We start from the raw sequence: 17,053 nt of genomic DNA, 5'->3' as shown, positions 1-17,053 counted from the left end.
CCTATAGAATGAACTCTCTCATATTGGCCTTTTTTTCCTCAGTCTATCTGATTTTGTGAATTTATCCATATAGTTGCATACAACCGGTTACTAGCAGTCATTAGCATTGCTGTATAGGACTCCATTATGTGAATATCACTTGATTGACTCATTCTACTGTTAATGGGCAGGTGGGTAGTTTTGAGATGGGAGCTACTATGAGTAATGGAGTAGTGCTGGCATATAAACCCTAAAAGGTCTTTTGGTAATACCTGTACACATTTCTGTTCAGTAAATTTGTAAAGGTGGAATTGTTGAGACATAGGATTACATCTGGTCAGCTAAAGTAGAGACTACCACACAGTTTTCTAAAATGTTTGTAGCAATTTTAACACCCACCAGCAGTGTATGAAAATCTTGGCTGACCCACAACCTTGCCAAAACGTGGTATTAACTCACTTCATTTTAGCTTTCTGGTCAGTGTATGGTGGTACCAAGTGGTGGTTTAATTTTAATTTTCCCAATTACTAAGGACATTGAACATGTTTTGGACATGCATTACCCATTGAGTAACCTCTTTTGAAGTTTCTGTCGGGAAGTTTTGTCCACTGTTTTCTATTGTGAGCCTGTAAGCGTTCTTTGTACTATACTCAATCTCTCCTCTCTCCTCTCTCTTCTCTCTCTCTCTCTGTCTCTGTCTCTGTCTCTGTGTCTCTTTCTCTCCCATGTGTGTGTGTCTTTTGAGGAGAACCGGCTCTTAATTTTTATAATTTACTTTGTCATGTCACATATACAGTTAATATGCTTTGTGCTGTTTAAGAAATATGTTTTTATCTCAAGGCCACAGAATATTCTCTTTTTGTTTTTCTATAAATGTCATTATTTATCTCTAAAATTTGGATGAGCAATCTATTCAGAATTGATTTGTTGTATGATATGGGTAGTTACTGCGGTTTTCTCTTACCTAATATGGCTAGCAAATTTCAGTTTATTCTGAAAATGTTGTATTACGCTCTCTTTATATGCTTTTGCTTATCGTAGCTTCACCCAGTTATGATCACCTCGTTCCTAGTGCTGACTTTTCCATGGAGTATACCGGAAAGTTTCTCCATTTACTCCTGTCTCTTGGAGTCTTTGGCAGTCTCACAGGACCACGGAAGTTACTCTTGGTGTCAGATTCTTCAATGAGTCTCTTTGCTCAGAAGAATGATTGTTACTACTATTTAGAGGAAAATGTGCTAAATGACAGAATGGCCCCCAGGGATTTGGCAATAGCAGTCATCTTCTTATCACAGACGATAGTTGGAATCCTGGGCAATTTCTCCCTTCTTCACCATTATGTCTTCCATTACCACACCGAAGGGAGTTTGAGACCCACAGAGTTGATCCTCATGCACCTGCTTATAGCCAACTCCTTGACGATGCTCTCAAAAGGTGTCCCCCAGACACTGGCAGCTTTTGGGCTGCAATATTTCCTCAATGAGTTTGGATGCAAACTTCTTTTGTATGTTCAGAGGGTGGGCAGGGGAATGTCCATTGGCAGCACCTGCCTCTTGAGTGTCTTCCAGACCGTCACGATCAGCCCCATGAACTCCTGTTGGAAGGACCTTAAAACCAAAGCCCCAAAGTACATTGGCCTCTCCATTTCCCTCTGTTGGATCCAGTTCATGTTTGTAAATTTAATTTTTCCTATGTATGTGTTATATGCATCTAACAACTGGCACATGAAAAACATCACAAAGAAACGAGATTTGGGGTATTGTCTTTCTGTAGATACTGAGACAATCACAGTTTCTGTATATGCAGCATTGATAGTATTTCCTGAAGTTTCACTTTCTGGGCTCACGATCTGGACCAGCGGCTCCATGGTCTTCCTCCTGTACAGACACAAGCAGCGGGTCCAGCACATTCACAGCACTAATGTCACCCCCAGATCCTCTGCTGAGTCCAGAGCCACGCAGAGCATCCTCGTCCTCATGAGCACCTTTGTGTCTTTCCACTTCCTCTCCTCCATCTTTCATGCTTGTATTGCTCTTAGTTATAATCCCAGCTGGTGGCTGGTGAAGACCACTGCAGTAATTTCCGTGGGCTTTCCAGCCATCAGCCCATTTCTGCTCATGAGACAAGACTCCACAGTACGTAGGCTCTGCTTTTCCTGGATAAGGAACACAAAATCCCCTAATCTTACCAGAAGAAATGTGAATTGTATGTGTCTGAGCAATGCCCAGTTGTTTATTTACTCCTCCTGCTGGAAAAGTCAATACAGAACCTAGGAAGTAACCACATGACTCTCCAGCGTGGACACTAATGGGCATTGGTGGTTGCATCCCCTGGTTGAAATGGGCCACACACTGGCAGACTGGAAGTGGACAAAGCTGTTTGGCCTCATTCTGATGCCCAGTATTCTGAATACAGCTGTCTTAATGAAATGCTATTGAGGGAAATTGAGTGGATTTGATTCTAGCTTCTTATCTGTTGATTGGAGTGCTTCACTCAGGGATGTACTCATAGAAAAATCTGCCAGAGTTTAATACTGTGAAAAAATGGGTTATCAATATTGTTGGAAGTCAATTCTCCATGGGTTTCTCATGTATGTGCATGTCTTGTGGGCAGAGGCACGGGGAACTTTTGTTCTGGACTGTTTTTCATAGATGTTTGTTTAAAGAAGTACCTTTGAAGATAATAGATGAGTGTCATCCTTTGGAGCAGTGGACAGATGAATTTGTTGTACAGGAAAATAAGAAACTTTAGCCGAGAAATGGCAGTGACAAAGGTGACAAGAATTTTGGAGATCTGAGGAGAAAGTTAAGCCTGAGAAGTCTGCTTGAACATCCAGTGGAGTCCTGAGACATAGTGAGTTAGAAAATCCTCAGAAGTTGAAAGGATATCTGAGTCCTCATCTAAGAGCTTCAGGAACCACACCATCTCCCCTCCACAATAAGTGCTGGTTGCCACCATTCTAGGAAAGTCATTCCTTGAAAACATCTTCCTGGTGAGTTTAAACTAAAATTGGAAGTATATGCCCAGAGCCAGCTTCAAATATGTCCCACTATAATAACCTTGCTTGAGATACGTATCAGCTTTTAGTGTCGCATGGCTTCATTCTCAGACTGTGCTCAGAAAAAAGGTGATAGCCTCTCAGGTGCTATATGTCTGTGTGGAGGACAGAGGATGCAGGTTTATTTGGAATCCTATGCCCCAAAGCTGCAGGTTCCAAAGGATGAGAATTTAGCCCCAATTGAATGATGATGATCCTAGAAGAATCCTAGGATGAATGGTGATTCTAGGAGACTGAAATCAGTAGGGCATTAAGGGGAGAATGTGAAATGATATGTCCCATTCAAGAGGGAAATCCTCCTGCCCCAGACAAAAGTGTGGTTCAAAACCTTGTGAGCGAGACAACCCATTCCTGCCACAGAAAGGGCACACTCTCCCAAAACTTGAAGTCAAAAAGAAGATGAAACATATGTATCAGTTACTGCACCCCAGAAAACAAAGAATTTGACCTTTTTTTTTGTTGTAATAAATCCAAGTCAAAGTCAGCTTCTGACAGAGGTGAAATCCACTTGAAATCAGATCTTTCTTTGTGAACAGTAGAGACTCTGAAATTTGGGAAAGTGAGACAGTCATTGGCCCAATCCCAGGGGAGAAGCTGTGCTTTTCATATGGACCGAAAATCTGGGAGGAGAGTCAGTTCAAGGAGTGATTCCTGTCCAGACAGTGCCCATGGATGGACACTTGAGTGACTGCAGGGATTCTTCCTAACTTGAACAAAGGACAGTGATGAGTGTTACATTCAGCGTCCAAAAACCCACCTCTGGGAGCCGGAGATCTCTCCTCTTTCCTCTTTACAGGTTCTCTCTCTCTCCCTCCCCCTCCCCCTCCCCCTCCCCCTCTCTCTCTCTCTCCCTCTCTCTCCCCCTCTCTCTCCCTCTGTCTCCCCCTCTCTCTCCCCCTCTCTCTCCCCCTCTCTCTCCCCCTCTCTCTCCCCCTCTCTCTCCCCCTCTCTCTCCCCCTCTCTCTCCCCCTCTCTCTCCCCCTCTCTCCCCCTCTCTCCCCCTCTCTCCCTCTCTCTCCCTCTCTCTCCCTCTCTCTCCCTCTCTCTCCCCCTCTCTCCCCCTCTCTCCCTCTCTCTCCCCGTCTCTCTCCCTCCCTCCCCCTCCCCCTCTCCCATCAACCCAGAACTTCACTGGGGATGTGAGATTGCACAAGCCTGGAATTGCAGTGCAGATGCAGGAAAGAAAGAAGAGAAGGGTGAACTACTTTTCAAAAAAAAATAGGAAGCTCCAGTGGTACCTTTATCTAACTCTCAAAGCTGGAAACTAGGAGCCTTGTCTAGAGGTGGTAAAATAAAGGGTAAAGAGATTTTTTTTTAACGTCTATTATTGACAGAAAGACAGACACAGAGCCTGAGCAGAATCTGGAGCAGGCTACAGGCTCTGAGCTGTCAGCACAGAGCCCGACGCGGGGCTCCAGCTCACGAACTGTGAGATCATGACCTGAGCCAAAGTCGGTCATCCAACCAACTGAGCCACCCAGGTGCCCCAAGGGTAAAGAGATTTTATAGGAAGGTGAAAAGAATGCCCTTTTGGGTGGAGTCCAGTACCTTCAGGATCTGACAGCATCAGGAACTGGGGTGCAAGGACAGAAGTTCTATGAGCATAACATGAAGGCTCACACAGGTGCTTTCACAGGGAGAATCCCCTGTGGGACTCACAGGATCCCTGTGAGGAATGCAGGCAACATGCCATCTCCCAGGAGGCATCTGACAAGCAGGGAAGTTAACATTTGTCCAAAGTCGGGACTGAAAGTTCCGCTTCCAAACCCAACCAGCAGTCCCCCCACCCTCCACTGAACCTCACCCTCCCCCAGTGGAAAATAGCCTGTGCTGACTCCCTTCTCCTGATTCCCGTGGATGGGCAGGCATAGTACGGGAGACATGTCCCAGCCTCTGTTTCCCTGCTGTGGCCTCCCTGTAAGGGCTCTGCTCCCGGAGAGAGTCAGGCCACAGCAGCTGACATCTCAGAGGCTGGGGACCTGGGATCCCATTGAAAGAGATTAGGGGTGCTCCTTGGAGGTCCCAGGATTGATCAGGCAGACCCTTAACTTTGTGTCAGTTTTCCTGGGCTGCCATAACAAAATGCAATGTTCAGCGTGGCTTTAAAAAAAAAAAAAAGCCAGGTATTTTTTTCCACAGTTCAGGAGGCTGGAGGTCCAAGACACATCAGAAGGTGTATTTTCTTGTGACATCTCCTTGGCTTACAAATGGCCACCCTTTCATTGTGTCCTCCCTTAGTGTGTCTTCTGTGCATGCAGAGGTCTGGAGCCTCTCTGTGTCTCAGATTGCCTCTTATAATGACACCACTGAGAGTGGATCAGGGCTCACCCTCATGTACTCATTTTAACTCCGAGAGCCTTCAAGGTTCTAACTCCAAATAGAGTCACCTTCTGATACTGGGATTGAGGACTTCAGCCTATCAATTTGAAAAGATCCAGTTTGGTCATTAACACTCAGCCTGCTGGACCCCTCAAACTCATGTCCTCCAGGAAAATCCACTTCCCTCCCCATACCAACAGCCCCAAAGTCTAAACCACTGTATAATCCACTCCAAGTCCCAAATCTCAGCTACTATCATCTAAGTCAAGAGTAATTGAGATTTGAGACATGATTCCTCTTGAGGAAAACCTGTTTTCTTCCAGCTATAAACCTGTGAATGCAGACACATTCCCTGCTTCCAGAATACAATGGCATGGGGAGAGTTTAGATATTCCCATTCCAAAAGAAGAAATTGAAAAAAGGAAATGGGTCACCTGTCCGCAATAGGTAAAAAATCTAGGAGGGAAAATTCCCTTAGATTTCAAAGGCTTGAGGGTTATGCTCTTTGACCGGATGCATTGTCTTCTGGGCCTAGCGGGGTGGTGTCCCTGCCATGCAGCTTCCCCTGGAATGCCATTGTCAGGTGGGAATCCTGTAATACAGATAATCCTTGATATCCTTAATAGTCTGCCCCTCCCCTCCCACCCCCCCCCTCCAGTATCTCCTGCTGTGTAAGGTGTTCCCTTCCCAGGTATCCAGGTGTTCCTCCTCCTCTACCTCAGAATGTTCCATGTCATTACCTGTCCTTCCGCTTTCTTGCAGCCCTCCCATAGTTTACTCAGATGTTTTGCCTGGAAGAACCAGGCACAAGAGGGCCGGTATCCTATACAAATTGGGCCAGAAATGCATTTGGCTCACAACTGCAGATGGTGAGATCCACGTTTGTCACCGTTGGAGAGACAGGTGACAGATGAGCAAGGGCAGGAAGTTAGAATGATCCATGAGGAATGGGTTGGAGTTGGAGACATCAGCCTGAAGTCATGTTGGCTGTGTATGGACACCAATCGCCGCCCACACACGTTTCTACCTATGTGCACGAGCGTTTCAGCACACACACATACGTTTTCTTGGTGTTTGAGCTGAGAGGGTGTGAACACAGTGACACCCAGGAGCAGTGAGTATACCTAGTGTCCATGCCTTGGTCCATGACACAGTTCCCCCACAGCAGCAGCCAGGGGCTTCCTGGAGAGACGGTGCAGCCTGGACTAGGACAGGACGTGTATGAAATCAGCCTGCAGAGCTGCGGTGCCGTAAGTCAGGACATGCTAAACAACTCGGTTTCTAAAAATGGGCTATGTCAGAGGGACACGGGAGTCACCCGAAAGAGCTCCTCATGGTCAAGTTGGAACACCTTGATTGTATTTTATTTAAAAAAAATTTTTTTTAACATTTATTTATTTTTTAGAGACCAAGAGACAGAGCATGAGCAGGGGAGGGGCAGAGAGAGAGGGAGCCACAGAATCTGAAGCAGCCTCCAGCTCTGAGTTGTCAGCACAGAGCCTGATGCGGGGCTCAAACCCACAAACCGCAAGATCATGACCTGAGCCAGTGTCGGACACTTAACCGACTGAGCCACCCAGGCACCCCAGAACACCTTGAATTTAAACAAGAGCAGAAGAGGCCGTATTGGTTGTAACTCAGTATCAAACAGATGTGCAGGAGTCTAAACTGATAAGAGGAAATCACTGAATAAATATTTTTTTTAATGTTTATTCATTTTTGAGATACACAGACAGAGCATGAGTGGGTGAGGGGCAGCGAGAAGGAGACACAGAATCCGAAGCAGGCTCCAGGCTCCGAGCTGTCAGCACAGAGCCTGACGTGGGGCTCGAACCCACAACCCGAGATCATGACCTCAGCCAAAGTCAGATGGTCAACCGACTGAGCCACCCAGGCGACCCCTTTTTTTAAAAAATTTTTTTTCAACATTTATTCATTTTTGGGAAATCACTGAATAAATAATAAATTGAGAAAAAGGACCTCTTCAGAAGAATTCCACATAATTTATGTAAGAAACGTTGTCCTTAAGGAGGCAGAGCACAAGATCCCTTTCGTTAATGTCAGCCACACACAATGACTTCCTTGCGACGGGTACAATATGAAAGGGGACACGTAAGTTTCCCGAAGGGTCCTCATACACACAACCTCATCCAGGGGACGTAGGCCGATGTGAACAATGATAAGTCATGTTGCTGGGCTGTAGCCTTGATATGATGTCCTGAGAATGGCGCTTTATACCCTGAGCTCTCTTCTCCAAAATATAGAAGCCCAAGATAATCATGAGGAAAGTACCATATTAATGCTGAGGTCCATTCTACAAGATACCTGACTAGTACTCAAGTCTGTCAAGATGATCAACAATGAGGAAAGTCTGGGAAAATGGCCCACAAAGAGGAGTCAGAGGAGACACGATTACAGAATGAGATGTGGTGTCTGGGTGGGTTCTTGAAACAGAAAAAGGACATTAGGTAAAGAATATGTAAATCCGAGTAAATCAAATTGGAGTATCAAGCAAGACATTCAGGATTTCTAAGGGTTAGTTCTGAGGAGAGCTCACTTACAAGCTAATCACTACTTTTCAAAAAAATCACACCTTGTAGTTGTGTTGTAGTGGCCCCACATTCGTACACCGTGTGGCTTCCAGGTGGAGGCCTCCTCCCTTTGCCAGAGGCTGCAATGACAGACTCATCACTCACAGTGATGTGTGCTGTCCCCAATACTCCAGGAGTCCAGGAAGGGCTGGGCTTCCTTTTACGTGCTGGGAAGCCAAAGAAACAAGGATTTTTCCATCACTGCTGGATGGAGGGACTGAGCCCTGTGACCCTGCCCTATGGTGCCGGTGACCTTTCCCTGGGAGACCGGACTCTGAATTTGGTGGGTTATGTCAGCCACCCCTACTGGCACAGAGGTGACAGCACGTGAGACAGGGCCTCTGTCTGATTGAGACTGAGGCCTCTAACTCATCAACAGAGAACACATCAGGTATGTGATGACATTTTATATTTGGTGGTCATGTCTCCTCCGGCTCTTCTTTGCTGTGACCATTTATCAGAGTTTCCTCATTTTTGACAATCATAATAAAGGCAAACCATGAAGTATATGTTACCTGGTATGAATATTGCTGTGCCAAGTGGTTTTGTTTTAAATTCCATAAAATGTATTTTTCAGTTTTGTACCTCAATCCTTATTTTTGACTTTATTCTTACATCCTACTTCGATCCTGTAGGTCTTGACAAAACATTTAAAAACACGTATACATTTGACCCCCTTTCTTTGGAAGTGCACACTTAGTATTTGTTAGGTGTCAACCTAGAAATTTCAGCATGATTTGAAAAACTAATCACAGAGTCCTTTTTGTCAATACATTTAAACTCCTTCTTGACCATGTAAAGGCATTATGCATAAATCTGCTCACAACAGCTCATGATTTTATTGGTGATATGTATTTTAAAATGTTACAGATACAGTAATACGGTACACAGGTCAACGACACGATGCACACCGATCACGTTTCTGTATGCAGCACAGACATCAATGCACAGAAACCCCCGTCTGCTGCAGGCTGCACCTCTCTTGTGAGAGAGAGAAAAACTCATAAAAATTTTTTAGGACTGTGAGGGGGCTGAGTGAATTGGCAACTGTATGTTGTAGAAGTACATACAGTCTACATGTTTTTCTGAAGACAAGGAGATCTTATATTCCTTCTCCAGGCAAACCAGAGCCTGGGTACCTTGGGTACCTTGGAGTTGTGGCTCATGAGCAGAAACGGACTGATAGATGGGAAACACTCAGACACAGCTGCAGCGACACTTATGAAGATGGAGCTGGGATTATCAAAAACACTCAAAACAACTTGAAAAATGGAGGAGAGGGTGTAACAATAGACAAAGGTGCTCACCAGGAGAAGGATGGTTTTGGTGGCTCTGGACTCCGGGGAGGATGCAGAAGAAGCATTGGTTCTTCGAATATGTTGGACCTGCTTCTTGTGCCTGTACAGAAGGAAAACCATGGAGCTGCTGGCCCAGAGCATGAGCCCCAGACATAACACATCGGGGAATGATAACAACAGTCCATACAGTGAGTCACTAGCTTTGTCATGACGAACCGAAGAACAGTATCCAAAATGCTTTTTGTTTGTGATGTTCTTATCGCTCAATGTGCTCGTTAAGTACATAGGGAAAATGATATTCACCAGCATTTGCAGGACCCAACACAGGAAAATCGAGGGGAAAATGTATTTGGGCGCTTTAACTTTAAGCTCTGCCCACCTGGAGTTCCCAGGGCTGATGGTGATGGCCTGGTAGACGCTCAAGATGCAGATGCTACCAATGGACACTCCCCTCCCCACTCTGTGAAGAAAGGAAAGAAGTTTGCATCCAATGTCACTGAGGAAATGTTTCCGCCCAAATGCTGCCACGGTCTGGGGGACTCCTTTGCAGAATAGGGCTAAGAAGTTGGCTACAATCAGGTGCTTATGAATGAAATCTGTGGACCTCCACCTGTACTCAGTGAAAGAAAGGATGATATAATGACAAAGAAGTGAGAAATTGCCCAGGATTCCAATGGTAGTCTGTGTTAAGAAGATCAGACCGATGGCCAGATCCCTTGTGACCATTGTCTCTGGTCCCAGTCACTGACCGTTGCCTCCTGGGCTAGAACTTCCTGCACGGAAATATGAGACATGCGCAACATGTATCACGTCAGCTGAAATCCACTATGTTCTGCTTTCCATTCCTTGCCACTTGGAAACACCTACTTACAGTTTTCTTTCCATAGTTGCTTTCCGAGGGCTGAATGTAGAACTTTTTCAAGAGCCCTTATAATGTAAAATCACTCCTGTGAAGGCACTCACGTGAGAACTTCTTCATGCTCCACACATCTATGAGGTCGGCATTACTGTGGCTGTAATTAAAAGATGAACAGAACAGACACACAGAGAGGTTAAGGATCTGTTCAAATCTGCTCCTTCCGGCTGCGTGGGGACTGGGAACCGGTTGGGCTGGAAACCGTGATAGTGCACTGAGCCCCCACGGTCTGCTAGACGGCTAGTTAGCTGTGTCCATCCAGGAATCAGATCCATGGTTACTTCTGATTTGACACCTTGTGGTTAACTTCAGAGTAGGGGGTATTGTATAATTTTCATCACAACAAGTTTCCATTCATTTGTAAAACTTTATTCCACAGGATAGTATCAGTTATGGGTAAGCCTTAAATACCTTAGTGAACGTGCATGCGCTCTGGCAATAGCATACTGCAGGAACCTGCAGTTATATGTCGTAGATGCAAGATGGCAACAGAAAGACTCGTGTGCTTTTATGTGAGGAACACAAGTGTAATGGCATTACACTGGGTTTGCTGAATTATCACAACAATCCCATAAACTCTGGCACATGAAACACGGATGCATGATCAAATGGTGTAAAGCAGACTCTAAGTTATCATTAATTTTGAGTGATACACTATGTACTTATTAGTGAGTACTTATGTGAATTAAGGAAAACTATTAGCAATGAACTAAGATTTGTGAAATATTAAATGCATCACTGTAAAATGACCTCTGTAAGGCATGTATCTTACACACTTTAGGATTCAAAATACTCGGTTTTTGTATTGATGGTAGAGTAATTTTTAAACACCTGGAAAGAACATGATATGAACCTGAAAGCTGCTGTCTGAAAATCACCGTTTTTATGTCAACTGTCCCTTACCTGTTCATTTCCTAACTTTCAGAATGAGTATAGTTTCACTGTAACCAACAGATGATGATGTCTTCCATGGAGACTCAGTTACTGTCCCCATCATTGTGTGCTACATCCAAGGTTACAGGAAAACTTTCAATTCAAGACATTACCATTTGGATACACGTTCTGCACAGGATCAGAAGATTCCTGTAAATTCTTCATACATTTCACTACAACCATGGAGCTGTGAGAGTTGCACATCTAGTAACCCTGAAAATTTAGCCTATAATTCCTATAATGTAGAACAGGAGATTGATTTTACAATTCATTTCTTAAGGACTTAAAAATCAGTGTATATTATTACTTGCACTGAACACCAGCAATCACATTGAGCGAAGTTTAACTTCACTGAATTAAGAGCCATCAGGGACAGGTGAAGGTCTAGGACCCCACATCCTCTTAACTAGCTCAGCTCAAACCTCAGAAATATTGCACGTTCCTGCATGGCTTTCACAGTGAATTAGGTAATCCACAGAATAGCACCCTTTTCTGATAGGATCACTCACCCAGAGTCTTGATACAGACACTGCCTCTTAGACTGAAATGGATCCTCACCAAGTCCTTCCTGCTGCCTGAGGGGCTCCCTGTGAAGGGCACAGCAGCCAGTGGGAGGGGCCAGCCAGACCCTGAGATATAGGTTTGTGATTCTGTGAGGTCACCTGTCTCACCACTGCAATTATTTCATTTACAGCTGCACTGGGAATACAGGTTTGGGAGCTGACGATGTTCCTGGAACTTTTCTCTCATTTGTTAATTATGATGAACAATTATGACTTTCTGGTTAGAACCTTGTAGGAGACTATTTGTGGGAGGCTTGTATTTTTCTCCCTCGATCCCTGTAGGTAGACGTGTCTCCTGTTAAGCACAGCAGCAAATAGTGTGTTCTGACACGTGAGGGATTAGTGGGGAAGGATGTGTATCTCCCTGGGTTCTTCACTTCCCAGAGAGGTTCCTCTACCCAGAAACTAGTACTTTCCTAATCCTCAGGCCACTGAAAGGAACCATCAGTTAAGGTTATCTGTACAGAAACAGAATGAGACAAAATACTAGGGAAGAATATGCAGAGATACAAGCAAAAGGAAGAACATGATGTAAATAACTCACTATAGGATTCATTTCACACAAAGTTAATATGACATGTTTGAATAATTCAGTGCCAATTAATTTGAAGATTGTGTAGGAAAATTGGTTTTACCATTATTGACCCCACTGATAAGAATTAAAGACTGCACAATACCCAGAGAGGAAAGAGAGAAGTTTCTAAGAGTCTCTTCTCACAGACTAAAGCAGTAGGATCAGATGGCTTAACCAGAAGTCTCTCCCAACCTATAAATGTTGGATGAGCCCATCCTCACTTACTTAATTCAAGAGGATCAAAGAGCTCCAACAGTTCTGTACGCTTCCCCCCCCCCCCCCCCCGCCTTGAATTTTCAGTACTGAGCATTTACTGCTTTGGTAAGAAGAAACACAAAGTAGGAGTTGAAACAGATCCTGTGGTTTTCCCTGCAGACAATTCCACTATTGAAGTTCATTGTGCAATTACTAGCCATTTTCAAGTCAGAGCCATAGTGATGGGCAACTCAGACTGCATGCAAACGTTAATGGTTTACACACTTACATACATCCGCAAACACACGTGTATATACACCCAACCTCACATATACTCACATACTATTAGACCCATACGTGGTCATTCGTGTACTCACAACTGTAATTGAAATTCACAAGTATTCAGGCACATCCTAAACACTTAGAAACTCACCCCCATTGACATTTATATTCACCACACCTTCACACTAACTCACAGTTCACAATCAGTTTAATAAAATCAACATACGCTTTCATCGTGGGTGTGTGTGTCTTGATGAAATGTTCAAATGCAGAAAAAGAGGAGTACCTCCAGACTTCTGGGCTGTCTGGAGGCCTTCATTATCACTTGTAATGCTTTCAAGCCCTAAACTACCCATACAGAGAATATATACAATATACAGTCTTAAAAATCGCTTTGAGCATCACCACTCTAAGTCGGATGTGTGGTGGGGATGTTGGGGTGTGGGGGGGAGTGGCAGTGCATGGGTGTGTGACAGAGCAGGTGAGAGGGAGGGCATAGGAAAGAAGAACATAGAGACAACATGGTGCAGAGGTCCTGGGTGAGGGAAGAAAATAGCGCAGGAGAAGAAACAAGGTAGAGGGATAAAAGACAAACGTGTGCTCAATGCCACAGGGGAGTTGCCACGTTTGCTGGTACATGGAGACATAGTGTGCTGGGAAGTGACCGGTATGAGGCATACTGGCATCTTGGGAAAAAGAGGTGCAGAGTTTCATGGGGTGGAAGGGGATAATCGAAACGGACACTTCATAGGGAAGATGTTAATGGTCGGTGTGGGTACGAGACACACAAGACAGTGTCTTGGAGTGGTGAAAATAATGGTGGGAAGGTGAAGGGAAAAAGTGTGAGGCGGATGTGCTTTGGAGGAGGGCAGCGTGGCCCAAGGCAATAGAGAATGTGTGAAGAGGAGAGGAACCCTGGAGGAGACCTTGAACAAGGCAAAAGAGGCAGAGGGCATTCAGGGGGCCAGTGAGGGTAGTGGGCAGTGAGGGAATCCAGGAGAAAGGGTCAGAGGAGATAGGGATGGAGTAATGCATGTGGGTGCGGATTGGATTCCTGCAGGCGTGGAGGCTGGGGCACCGCAAGGTGTGGGTGTAGAGGACCCAGGAAATGGGTGAGATACTGGTATTGGGAGTGGAATTTCGGCAAGACAAAGAAAGGGCGGGACCTCACCGGTCCTGGGGGTGATAGAAGGCGAGGAGGGTGGCACTGGAGTCCCTGGAATAGCGGTCACCTAGAGACAGATGTCAAAAAGGTGACGGGAAGGAGGTTGGAGTGGGATGCAGAAGTCTCATAGGGCTGAGTCCAGGTGAGGGATGTGTGGAGGTTTAGCAGGTGACTGGGGCTCCCGGGGTGGGGGCATGAGGACCCTGGTGGGAGAGGAGCATACGGTGGGGAAGAGGAGCCAGGGAACTGGGAGGGTGCAAGTGGCACAAGGCAGATTGGAGGTCACTGCTTGACACCCATTCGTCAATTCTCGATTTACGGGCAAATATCAAGTGTCATGGATAGTTAGTTCCTAATTTCAGCTCAGGAGGCAAAACTCTTGCTCAATTACAATGTGCCCCCACGTCAGGAACTAGAGCATACAGTACAGGAGGGAAGGTGCAGTTTTGGGTAGCAAATCTCAGCCATTCCTTGGGAAATCAGGTGCAGGATGTGACTGGTCGGTCAGGCTGGAGAGGCTTTTACTGGTATCCAGAGTTGCAAGTGTGGGAAAGAGCTGTCTCATCCCAAACTCTGCATCTCTGTTGAAGAACTGTTAGGGGTCAAGGACATTTTATGCCCCAACATTGATCTGATGAAGATTCTTTTATGTATTGTGATATTTCTAAGACCTAACCCTTTGTTTTAACAATATGAGCTTTAAGAACACTTAAGCTTTTAGGGTACCTGAAAATTGGAGAGAAATTCACCCATGTTTTTTCATTCTAAGAAACCATATGAAAAGGGAACCAGAGGTGAGAGAGTTGTGAATGTAATGATAATTCTAAAAAAATTTTTTTACAAAATTTCCACTGATTTCATAATAATTACAGGCAGATGTCCAATTGGAGGGTGACTCTCTCGGCTTTGTTATGATACCAAGTAAGATGGATTTGGAGGATTTAAGGTTACTAATGAAATTACCTTTAAGCAGCTATGTTATCCTAGATTATCTGCTGGATCCAGAGTAATTCCAAGATCCTTAAAGAGAGAGAGAATCCAGAGATATTAGATACAAGAGGAAATCAGAGATTTGAAGCATAAAGACTGTTGCTGTCTTTGAGCCTAAGTGTAGGTGGGCACATGTGGAAACCACAAGATGGCAATTAATTGTGCTAACGACCTAAAGATGATAGAAGTGGAATATTACGTAGGATCTGGAGAAGGAAGTCTAAGCTGATTGACACCTTGATTTAGAAGGCGACATTGTGATCAGAGTACCCAGCCAAGACTCAAATGGTTTTCATCTAGGAACTGTTATGGAAATAAATTTGTGCCTTGTTTTTAAATATCAGCTAAGTATTTATAGCAGTGCAAGTGACTAAATGTGTATTCTTCCAACTCCCACCCCCACCCTTAATCCCATGGTGAAACCGAATCCCCAGCATTTGCAGAAGGGGCCTTGTGGTGATGAGGGTGAGCTCTCCTGAATGAGAACATTGACCTTGTAAAAAGGACCCCAGAGCTTTCATTGAGCCCTTCCACCAAGAGAGTACACAGTGATAGGATGGCTATATACGAGCAGGAAGTGGGCACAGGATATGATAGTTGTTAACACTTCCCAGGTGATCGTCAGGGGAAGCCAACAATGACAACCGCTTTGCCAAACATTGCCTCTCAAAGTATTGTGTGTATGTGAATCTCCTGCATTTCTGTTGAAACAGAGTCTACAGGAGAACCCTACTCTAAGAGATTGAGATACAGCTGCAGTCCGGCCGATGGATTACCATTTTCAACAGTCTCTGGTGGAGCTGCTGCTTCTCTCCCCAGAACTGTTTCCACAGCATCCCCCACCCAATCCCCCTTTCGGTAGCTCTAGAGGGAGCAAGCATGTTTTTGTGTCTTCAGTTTCTTTCATAAGCTTTCTATCGTTTTCAGTGTATATATTTTTCACCTCTTTGGTTAGATTTATTCCTAGGTATTTTATTGTTTTTGGTGCAACCGTAAATGGGGTCGATTCCTTGATTTCTCTTTCTGTTGCTTCATTGTTGGCGTAGAGGAATGCAACCAATTTCTGTGCATTGATTTTATATGCTGCCACTTTGCTGAATTCATGAATCAGTTCTAGCAGTGTTTTTTGGTGGAATCTTTAGGGTTTTCCATATAGAGTATCATGTCATCTGCAAAGAGTGAAAGTTTGACCTCCTCCTGGCCTATTTGGATGCCTTGTATTTCTTTGTGTTGTCTGATTGTAGAGGCTAAGACTTCCAATACTATGTTGAATAACAGTGGTGAGAGTGGACATCCCTTTCTTGTTCCTGACCTTAGGGAGAAAGCTCTCAGTTTTTCCCCATTGAGGATGATATTAGCATTGGCTCGTTCATATATGGCTTTTATGATCTTGATTTATGATCCTTCTATCCCTGCTTTCTTGAGGGTTTTTATCAAGAAAGGGTGCTGTATTTTGTCAAATGCTTTCTCTGCATCTATTGAGAGGATCATACGGTTCTTGTCCTTTCTTTTATTGATGTGATGAATCACATTAATTGTTTTCCAGATATTGAACCAGCCCTTCCTCCCAGGTATAAATCCCACTTGGTCATGGTGAATAATTTTTTTAATGTATTGTTGGAGCCAGTTGGCTAATATCTTGTTGAGGATTTTTGCATCCTTGTTCATCAGGGAAATTGGTCTGTCATTCCTCTTTTTAGTGGGGTTGCTGTCTGGTTTTGGAATCAAGGTAATGCTGGCTTCATAGAATGAGTTTGAAAGTTTTCCTTTCGTTTCTATTTTTTTGGAACAGCTTCAAGAAAATAGGTGTTAACTCTTCTTAAATGTTTGGTAGAATTCCCCTGGAAAGCCATCTGGCCCTGGACTCTTGATTTGGGGAAGGTTTTTTTTTTTTTCTTTAATTAAAAAAAATTGTTTTAACGTTTATTCATTTTTTTGATATAGAGAGACAGAGCGTGAGCAGGGGAGGGGCAGAGAGAGAGAGAGGAAGACTCAGAATCTGAAGCAGCCTCCAGGCTCTGAACTGACAGCATGGAGCCCAACGCAGGGCTAGAACTCACGGACTGTGAGATCATGACCTGAGCTGAAGTCGGATGCTCAACCGACTGAGCCACCCAGGCACCCCTTGGGGAAGGTTTTTGATTACTAGTTTGATTTCCTTACTGGTTATGGGTTTGTTCAAATTTTCTA

General features: G+C 44.5%; 2 protein-coding genes and 1 long non-coding RNA gene across 6 annotated transcripts in view; 2 read left to right on the top strand and 1 right to left on the bottom strand.

Moving 5' to 3' along the window:
* Window positions 1-17,053, top strand: part of LOC122234326 — a 95,822-nt gene that overhangs the window by 14,184 nt on the left and 64,585 nt on the right. The gene's annotated exons all lie outside the window — the stretch shown is intronic.
* Window positions 945-2,595, top strand: LOC122234310 (vomeronasal type-1 receptor 4-like). The gene has a single exon (XM_042970239.1). The coding sequence runs from the start codon at window positions 1,002-1,004 to the stop codon at window positions 2,250-2,252; it is 1,251 nt and encodes a 416-aa protein (XP_042826173.1). The 5' UTR covers window positions 945-1,001; the 3' UTR covers window positions 2,253-2,595.
* On the bottom strand, window positions 6,119-14,895 carry LOC122234315 (vomeronasal type-1 receptor 4-like). 4 transcript variants are annotated; one of them, XM_042970247.1, is made up of 4 exons: window positions 14,837-14,895; window positions 10,117-10,258; window positions 9,255-9,705; window positions 6,119-6,179 (listed from the first exon to the last, which is right to left on the bottom strand). In XM_042970247.1, the coding sequence occupies exons 2-4, from the start codon at window positions 10,128-10,130 to the stop codon at window positions 6,135-6,137; spliced, it is 510 nt and encodes a 169-aa protein (XP_042826181.1). In that variant the 5' UTR covers window positions 10,131-10,258; window positions 14,837-14,895; the 3' UTR covers window positions 6,119-6,134. The 4 variants fall into 4 exon arrangements, with proteins under 4 accessions (XP_042826181.1, XP_042826182.1, XP_042826178.1 ...); XM_042970248.1 differs by having other exon boundaries at window positions 6,165-6,244; XM_042970244.1 differs by lacking the exon at window positions 6,119-6,179 and having other exon boundaries at window positions 8,988-10,258.

The sequence above is a fragment of the Panthera tigris genome, chromosome E2 (genome assembly GCF_018350195.1).
Source record: "Panthera tigris isolate Pti1 chromosome E2, P.tigris_Pti1_mat1.1, whole genome shotgun sequence".
NCBI classification, from domain to species: domain Eukaryota; kingdom Metazoa; phylum Chordata; class Mammalia; order Carnivora; family Felidae; genus Panthera; species Panthera tigris.
Note: the sequence above shows the minus strand (reverse complement) of the source record. Positions and strands in the feature narration are given on the sequence as shown.

Coding starts and splice junctions, on each gene's coding strand:
- LOC122234315 (XM_042970244.1), bottom strand. CDS start 9,971: ATGGTCACAAGGGATCTGGCCATCGGTCTGATCTTCTTAACACAGACT.
- LOC122234310 (XM_042970239.1), top strand. CDS start 1,002: ATGCTTTTGCTTATCGTAGCTTCACCCAGTTATGATCACCTCGTTCCT.